The 9,006-nt window shown below is 44.9% G+C and overlaps 1 protein-coding gene across 1 annotated transcript; it reads left to right on the plus strand.

Annotated features, from left to right (window-relative positions):
- Positions 1–96: 96 nt before the first annotated feature.
- Positions 97–8,430, plus strand: pwwp2b (PWWP domain containing 2B). The gene is made up of 3 exons (XM_044214650.1): positions 97–597; positions 2,818–4,542; positions 6,590–8,430. The coding sequence occupies exons 1-3, from the start codon at positions 458–460 to the stop codon at positions 6,594–6,596; spliced, it is 1,872 nt and encodes a 623-aa protein (XP_044070585.1). The 5' UTR covers positions 97–457; the 3' UTR covers positions 6,597–8,430.
- Positions 8,431–9,006: the final 576 nt, after the last annotated feature.

Genomic DNA, 9,006 nt, shown 5'->3' on the forward strand with positions numbered 1-9,006 from the left:
TGGATATTTAAATACAGGTCATATTTATCTCACATTTGTGAAATTCTATGAACGTATCGCCCACAACATATTAGAAAATGCATCCATATTTTATCAATTTTCCAGTGTAATGGTTGGATAAGTTTAGAGCAAAACGCCATTGGCCTCTCGCAGTGAAAAACGGAGGCATCCCCGAGCTGAAAGTCCGCACTAATGAACGGTATCAAACAAGTCAAACTGAGACAGAGAAAGGGTAGGCCTTGTCTTGGGAGATTTTTGCTCCTCTAGCACAGAGATCGTGATGTCAGCGGTGGCAGTACTGTTGTAATTGACTTGGTGGGGGTGATGGCGTCATTTTATGCCCTGGTGTAGCCTCCTGCTCCTTTAGCGAAGGGGAGACGGATCTTTGGCCGACGCGACCGTGGCTCCCTTGGCCGGGATCGAGCACCGCCGAGCCGGACACTTCACGCCGGGAAACATGGAGGCTGTGGCCGAGGAGCTGCGGGCCGGCTCTCGGGTACCTGTCAGTATCGATCAAATAGTTAACGATACCCTGGTGGTGACGCTTACCTATCGGGAAAGGAGCTACACGGGAATATTACTTGATTGCAACAAAAAGTGAGTGTTATTTCGTTTATTCTCTTTATATATTTATCTCTGAAATTAATTAGCTAAACTCAGCTAACGGCTAGTCTACCTTTGATGCTAACAAGTTAGAGCTAGCTGTTAGCTAACTGGGCCTCCATACAAAAGACTCGTAGGTGATTGTAGCTGACAGAGTAGCTATCTGCTAGCTGTTCGGCTAATGGCAAACTGATTTTATTTAAGCCCATAATGTGATGGTAAAATGCATTATTTTACCATGGTGAAATACTGTTTGTCAAGGTAGTGGCCCTGTCTACAGAGATTGTTAATGACTTCTCTTGAACAATAACTAATGTCAATGGTTTCATCCATAGCTTATTGTTAGCCTAATCAAATACAGAGCAGCTAAAACGTATTGAGTAAAAGGGTAGGCCTTCGCTGAACAGTATTCTGTCTGTTATGTTTTTATGTATTTACACATACAGATGTTATTGCATTGTGTAGGCCTACTTTTCTGGACTGATGCTTCATTTCAAATCATGTGAAATACAGTTGCTGTTTTGAGAAATAGCCCTTCATTACCAGTCACTTTTGTTCTATAGAAACAATGGGAAATGGCAATAAAGATACATGTGGGATTTGATGAATCACAACTGTAATGCGTTTTCTTTGAACCTGGTTCTGATAAGATCCATTGACCATCTCAGGCTCTAACAAGAAAAGGCCCTCTCTTGCCAGTTAACTAGAAAACACAATCAAAAGAGAGAACCATATATGTATAATTTGACATGTATCAGTGTCATGTCTTATCTTGGTGTGTGTGTCACATGTATAAGCTTTGTGTTGCTCTTGGTGCTGTGCACCTTAAAAGCCACTGGCTTTAGACTATTTATAGACTACCAGAATCAGAATCTGACCAGCTTTGCCCCTTAGTATACTTAGATAGTTTTTCATGTGAGAGCTCAAGCTGTCCTGAAAATAACCCACCCAAATGGGAAAAGGCAGGCCTTGGAATAACTTAAAATAGGCCTTTATTTCAGGCCTTGTCACTGACAAAATTTGACTACTTCTTCCTTTTCGGCTCATAGAAATACATTTCCTGTCATTGTCTCCCACAGGCTTTTTTTAATGTCATCGTCTAGGCCTGTCAATCAGGCAGATCTCCGTGTCTGGTTACACTGTTAAATTGCAACGGTGCAGTGAATCGTGGCTGGTCATATGCTGCGTCCTTGTACTGCGCTTAACTAGAACTGCCCGTTCTCTGTCACAGGCAGCCCTGTTTGTGCCGTGTCAATCAGTGTGAAGGCTAAAATTCGGCTGCTTTAGGTGCACATATAAAAAGGTGAGAGGAACAAGCTGCGCGGAGAGACTATTATTTGGAGGTGGCTGCCAGTTACTTCTCTTGGGAAGGAAAACGGGCTCCCCAAATGTGCACTAATTAATAATCTCACCACACATAAGCCCTGAGTAGACACGCATGCAAAAACAAACTGAAATCTCCTGGCTCCTTCCTGACATCTCTGAATCCCGAGTGATTCATGGGATTGTTTTTGTTCAGTCAGATGTTGGGGAGGGGGGTTCCTGGGCATCCTGTAGCCTCTTTGTCTGCTGTCTCCTGACTAAAGCAACACAGCCATGTTACTGTTGCCTGCCAGCCACCTCTCAAAGCCTCCTTGGCAGTTGGGCCTTCTTTGAACATGTTTGCTGCTCCCAGAGTACGAAAAAGAACACATAAAATCACTCAAAGAGAGTCAGTGATACTAGTGCTCAATTTTTGTGGCCTAAGGCAGCAGAACAGATGACCGCCTGGCTGGTTGCGGACCCCAACCCCCACACGTAAAGAATTTTCAGCATACAGGTGACAGGGAGAGTGGTGTCAGTGTGTCCAGTCAAAGTAAAATAGGTTTTCCTCCTTTTAAAGCCTATGGTAGGCCACTTGTAGGAAAGGCTTTGAACAGCTTTGGGTGCTCTTTTTTTTTTTTTTTTTTTTTCTTTTGGCCTAATTGAAACCGCAAGGTATTTGATTTGTCCTGTCCCACTGGCATTAAGTTCTGACATGGTGAAATACAAGCACAAGCATTACAATATTGTTCATGTGGAGGAAATTGCTTAACTAAAAAATTCAAGAAATGCTTGTCATGTGTAACAAGAATGTATGTGTTTGCTTGCATAGACTGTAGCACTTTAATGATGGTCAATGAGACGCACAGTTATTCATTTGTTGTTGCTTTTTTTTTCTCTTGTTCATCTTAGGACTGGGCTGTTCTGTCTACCAGATTTCACAGAAAACCCCGGGGACTGCCCGGTATCTAAACCAGCTTGTGAAATCTCAGAAGTTCTGAGTGAGGAACCGGTTTCCAAATCTCCCAGCCAGTCTTCACACAGACCAAAGGATGAAAACACTCTCCCTGAAAGCAGCATACCGACTGCACCTCTTCCCTGCCCCGTACCCACACCAGTGCCAGCTGGACAGACTCCTTACCCTCCTTATTTTGAAGGAGCCCCCTTCCCTCAGCCCTTATGGGTGCGCCACAGCTACAGCCAATGGGTACCTCAGCCCCCTCCGCGACCAATCAAGAGAAAGAAGAGGCGAACGCGAGAGCCTGGTCGCATGACCATGAGTACTATCCGTCTGCGGCCACGGCAAGTACTATGTGAAAAGTGCAAGAACACACTGAATAGTGATGAGGACAGCAAAGATGGCATGAGCAACACTAAGACTTCTAGGAAAGAGAATGCACTACAGAGCGACGATGATGGTGATGACAAGGATACCCCCTCTAAGCTGTTGAGAAAAGAGGATGTAGTTGCAACCAAGGACACTAAGAGACGTGAAAATGGCACCAGCCTTGACAGTAAGCGCCTCAGAAAGGACAAAAGGGGGGAAGCTGAAGGGGAGAAGTTCCCCGGAGGTGACGTTATCCCCCACAGTCCTGTCATAAAGATCTCCTACAGCACTCCACAGGGCAAGGGGGAGGTCATGAAGATCCCCTCAAGAGTCCATGGTTCAGTCAAGCCATTCTGCCCCAAGCAACTGGTGCAGAATGGCGTGGGAGAAAATGGCAAGACACCTTCTGATCCCACCAAGGAGCAACGGCACATTTTAGATGCCACAAGGTCTGGCCTCACAGTGTCCATTCCCAAACTCAAACTAACCAGGCCTTTTACAACCGTGGGTCAGGACTTGCCGTCCCCAAAGATCCGCTTGAGACCCCCTCAGAGGGAGGGTGAGGAGAGTGTGGTCGAGTATGAGGCAGAACTTGTAGGAGGCACCAGAAGACGAAGTCCCAGGGTGCCCGGTTCCTGCCTCCCCCACTCTGAAGACTCAGGGGAAGGCAAAAACTCTCTAGAGTTGTGGTCAGGGAGTTCAGGAGAGGAGGCAGAGCGCGGCCACAGCGACCTCACCCTCCTCATCAATTTCCGTAAGCGTAAAGCGGATTCTTCTAGCCTGTCAGTCTGCAGCAGCGACAGCCTAGATGAGTCCAAGTCCTTCAGCTCTGACGGCACCTCACCAGAGCTGTGCGATCTGGCCCCAGGTGAAGACCTGTCCGTAACCTCCTCTTCTGTACCCTCACGGGAAGACTGCAAGACAGTGCCGCCGCTTACGGTGCGGCTTCACACCCGCAGCATGACAAAGTGTGTAACAGAAGAGGGTCACGCCGTGGCGGTGGGGGACATTGTGTGGGGGAAGATTCACGGCTTCCCCTGGTGGCCAGCACGCGTCCTCAGCATCAGCGGCACCCGCAAACAGGAGACGGCCAATTGCGAGGCCCAGTGGCCCCAGGCAAAGGTGGCGTGGTTTGGTTCACCTACCACCTCCCAGCTCTCTGTTGCCAAACTGTCGCCCTTCAGAGAATTCTTCAGGTCCCGCTTCAACCGCAAGAAGAAAGGGATGTACCGGAGAGCCATCCTGGAGGCAGCCAAGGCCGTGGGCCACGTGGGCCCAGAGATTACATCGCTCCTTTCCCACTGCGATACGTAGGTTAGTTAGACGTTACATGTGGCTGTTTTTTATTTTAGATAAATGTGCTTTCTAAGACTTAAAATAGGGCTGGGCAATAAATTGATACATTTACCAAAACCAACATTATTAATCTCTCACCTGCCCAATTGAAGTTATGTCCATATGTTGGATTCATTAACTCCTTCTGACAGGCTGTAGCCGACTCCTTCACTGCATCTGTATGTACAACAACAAACCCCATTACCTTACGTACAAGCAACCAATCACTGTCAGTCAGCAGGTGCTTGTGTCCTTTGTGTGGGTCCATTAAAACAGGAAGTCCAACTAGTAGTTTTACGTTATGTGATTTAACTAAGAGTGCCCAGGCTAACTAAAAGAAAACTACTCAAATGGTGGGAAAATTGCAACGGTACAGATATCGAACAGCTGGCACAGAGAGTAAACGCCATGTCTGTGGTTTGGGCGCACTTTGGCTTCAGTAGACACGATACAGAGCAAAACAAATCTAAACATAAATACTGTTGGAAAATAGCTGCGGCTACAAAAGGAATCACTAGCAGTTTGTCTGAGCAGCTGAAAGACAATTATATACAACATGAAGAGTGTATGGCCATGAAAAAAAGACGCAGTAGGGATCAATACTAATTTATTTTAAGGGGCCACTTGTGTGCCTCAGTTTAAAAAAGAAATTTCATTAATAAATCTTTTTAATCCAATCTGTACCCAGTATTAAATATTCTCTTTGAATCTGAATCTATTCAAATCCCTTTTTTGAATCTTTTTAGGTTTAGCGTTCAAAATTGATATGACCTGCCGCCAGCGACCTTTTGTCATTTTAACCGGTGAAAACGACGGTCACTACCAGCTAAAAATGAGAAGCTGCTACCTGAATGTTTTCCACACTGCTACTCTTTGCTAATAAGAGTACGCAGAAAGAGGGGAGGGGGGGGATTTTTATGTCTGAGTTTAGCGAATCTGTATTTTTACCAGGTGTCAGAAGTCAGAGGTACATATGCTCGTAATGCTTACACTGCATATACATACATAGAATTAGTGAGCTGTTCACTGCATGGGCGTATCCTTGTGTATTTAAGGTTTTATTATCATTACTGAATAAATGCTGCTATTCATTGGGAAATACATTCAGGTCATATTGCCCGGCCCTACCCTGAGATTTCTTTGAAATAGCTAATTTTATGATGTTCATGTTCAACTTTGGGGGAATGTGAGCTGAGTGAGAATGATTCTGCCCCAACCTGCTCATTTACACAAATACTTAAAGTCTCGCCGTGCCAGCCCAGGGGCCCCTGCTACATTTATATCATGAAGGAGTTGCTGTGTTCAAAGCAGCAAAACAAACATTAATACCAGCTTTAATGCAGGCACAGGCTGTACTGCTGACTGTCAACAGGAATAGCTTGTTTAAAAAAAGCTAATTAAGTGAGTCCCGACAAATAGACAGTACTGCTTTAGCACAATGAAAGCAAAGGTATTAGTCCACTGCAAGTGCGTAAAAATAGCTTGTCTGCTATGTCTTAAAAGCACACTGTCATGCTGTGACTATCGCAAGCTTGTTCCCCTGGTTCCCGAGTGCATTTTCTGTGTGTAGCCAAGCAGCAGGTCCTCAACACACACTCAAAGGTTGAATATTGTTTTTTTTGAGTGATATGTGAGAAAGACAGGCAGCTCCAAACCCGTCTGTTTACTCTGTTATGGGCTCAGCAGGCAAGAAGAGTTTGGTTTGTAGTTGCGAATATACACAGCAAGGAGTTAAGACGAGCCTATATTTGGTCATTTTTCCGGAGCTCATAAAGGAAACGTTTTTCTTGCTCTGTCAGCTACACCGAGGTTTCAGCAGGCTGGAAAGCTGCCGTTCACTTCTCGGTGCTCCATAATCTTCAGATGAATAACATGACATGTTGAGAACCACATCTCTCCCAGTGCTGAGCCTTGTATACTCAGTTAGAAATTCCCTACACCGGATATATGACCTGCCTTGTTTGCTCATTGTCTTTACTTTGTGCTCTTTCTTCTCCCCCCCCTTCTTTTTCTCTTGTCTAGAGGCTGAGGACTGACTAGAGGACTGGTTTTTCTGAATTCTCAGACTCTGTCATCAAGACCCAGGAGGGAGTACGTGAGGTTGCCACGGCTACTATTTATATGCCGGGGTTTTGTTTTTGTTTTATCCACAAGGCTGGTTGAAAATTGCCGCCAAGGTGGTGTGATGTTGAGACTGGATAAGGGAGCAAAAAAAAAAGGCCAAGCATCTCATGGTCTAGTATGAACTAAACTATTCCTCCTTTTTTTTATGTTCTAGATCTAATCCATATTTCAATAGAGCCGAATAACGACACTTCAAGGACCCAAATGTATTTATTATCTGTCATGGTTTATTATGATCCACCCTTCTACTACAATCTTGCAAAACCTCCCAGTCTGCTGCTGTCATTATCACGGTCCTCGCCACTGATGTGTTCACTGCGAGGTCCAGCTCGTCCGGCCAGAGGAAGCCGGTGCCGTCTTCAAAGAAGTGCCCCGGACATGAAACGTTTTACCACGGTTTAAAAAGTCTTACCCTGAAACTTCTTACTTCTGAAAATGTGAACGGCTCCATCCAGAGACCGTAGTGAGTGTTCCAGCTCTTCTAGCGATCAGTGTTCCATCCTCGTAGCCTTCTGCGACATTAGTTGGATTTGTGGATGTATTTATACTGAACTCTATTCCTCTCCAGAATCATGTTGTGTCTCTCTTCCATTTCATTTTTAGCTTTTAGGAGTGTCATGTCAGCCAACTTCCCCCTCCAAATCTTATTTTTCCTGAGAACCATTTTTACATCACTTTAATTATTTAAAGCGTCACGTTTAAGAAAAAAAAGCACTTTATCTGTACCTTGGTGGCCTGCTGTAAGCTCACTGTCTGAAACACTATTGCGAGATACAGCCCTGATAGGCAGCAGGGGAGTTCAGAAGTATTTGTGGTTGACTATCCATGGCCTTGGAGATACAAGAAAAAAAAAATCTTTTTTTTTAAATTTCATTTTATTGTACGATTTTGGGGACAACAGACACGGATGGTTGTGTACACTGTATTCTCGCATTTGACTTGGTGTGTTTCTCTCTCAGCTTATCTGCCACACACACACACACACACACTACAAAAATCCACGTTAAACATTTCCACTGGAGAAACATGGGTGAAAAAATGTGTCAAAGCCCCCTATGCATTATCAGTTAAAGCTTTATGAGTGACTTTGGAAGGAAAAAAAAAAATAACAACATGCTGTAAGAATACTGTGAATTCAACTGCTGAGTGTGCTGGGGAAAAAAAGCTCGCTTAATAGTCGGAGCCTGCAGTTATCGAGTCATCCGGCAAAAGCAGACTGCAACGCTGACCTTTAGTGACCTTTTGTGTTGAAAGCAGCACTGTTGGAATAGGGAGGGAGGGGGGCAGTGAAGGCAAGAGACCACGGCTGTCAAGCACAGCCAGGTCTGTATTAAAAGCCTACCGAAGATTGCACACACTCACGCTCAGCCAACCAGCCCGTCTCCTTTCTGCCTCTCCGGGAACACTTTGTTCAGATCGAGGCTGAAAACTAGCTCATTGATTGTCACTGAGAGAGGTGTGTTTATTAGGGGGAGCAGGTAATGCACTCCTCCCATTTTGATCATCTACGGTTTGACTGTTTGCTGTCAAGCCCGGCTAGTTTCCAGGCAACCTCACACAAAGAGGAGTGGAAGAGTCCAAACGTATGTATGCCTGAGAGGGGAAACGGCCGTCAGGATTTTCCCATGTATGAGCAACATGGCTATCTACTGTTGCGCACGTTGGTCAATGTTATTGGCTACTTTTTTTTTGTTTTCTTTTTTACATGTACTGTACATAAAATAAAATATAAAGCAATACCTTTGCTGTTGTGGATGGGTCACTTTGTCATTGATGATCAGAAAACTAGCTAGTTAGCTGTTGGACTGTCCAGTGCAAGGGCGCACGCAGTTCTTTCCCATCTCGCTTTGCCAAAGCGTTTTTGAAGTGGCTGCGTCTGTAGCGGCGCGTCTCTGTGTGATTGCCCCTTGACTCTGGAGGGAGCCCGATGATGTCGTAGCGCTGTCACCAAGGCTATTTAGATTTCCGCTTTTGACTTCTGAATTTTTTAACTGAAAGTCGTTTGGTGTGGAGTTTTAAAGAAGTGAGCATTTACCAGGGACGGGTCTAATGAAATATGCTATCCAGTTGCATTATGGGAAATGTAGGATCCAGTGTTTAAAGACCGTGCCCCATACTTAGGGACTAAAAGTCAGGATATCTCGGCCTCTGCTGCTTCAGCTTTGACAATTCTTTTTCAATCTGTCTCTCACAAGTCCCCCAACTTTCTGGAAATGTAATACTAAATTGCTTGAGTGGTCCTTTAATGCAGTAAAATGTAGATTTTTGACATCATCACCGCATATGTAAAGGGGAATGATGAATTTATTAATACC

Source organism: Siniperca chuatsi, linkage group LG11, assembly GCF_020085105.1.
Source record: "Siniperca chuatsi isolate FFG_IHB_CAS linkage group LG11, ASM2008510v1, whole genome shotgun sequence".
NCBI lineage: Eukaryota > Metazoa > Chordata > Actinopteri > Centrarchiformes > Sinipercidae > Siniperca > Siniperca chuatsi.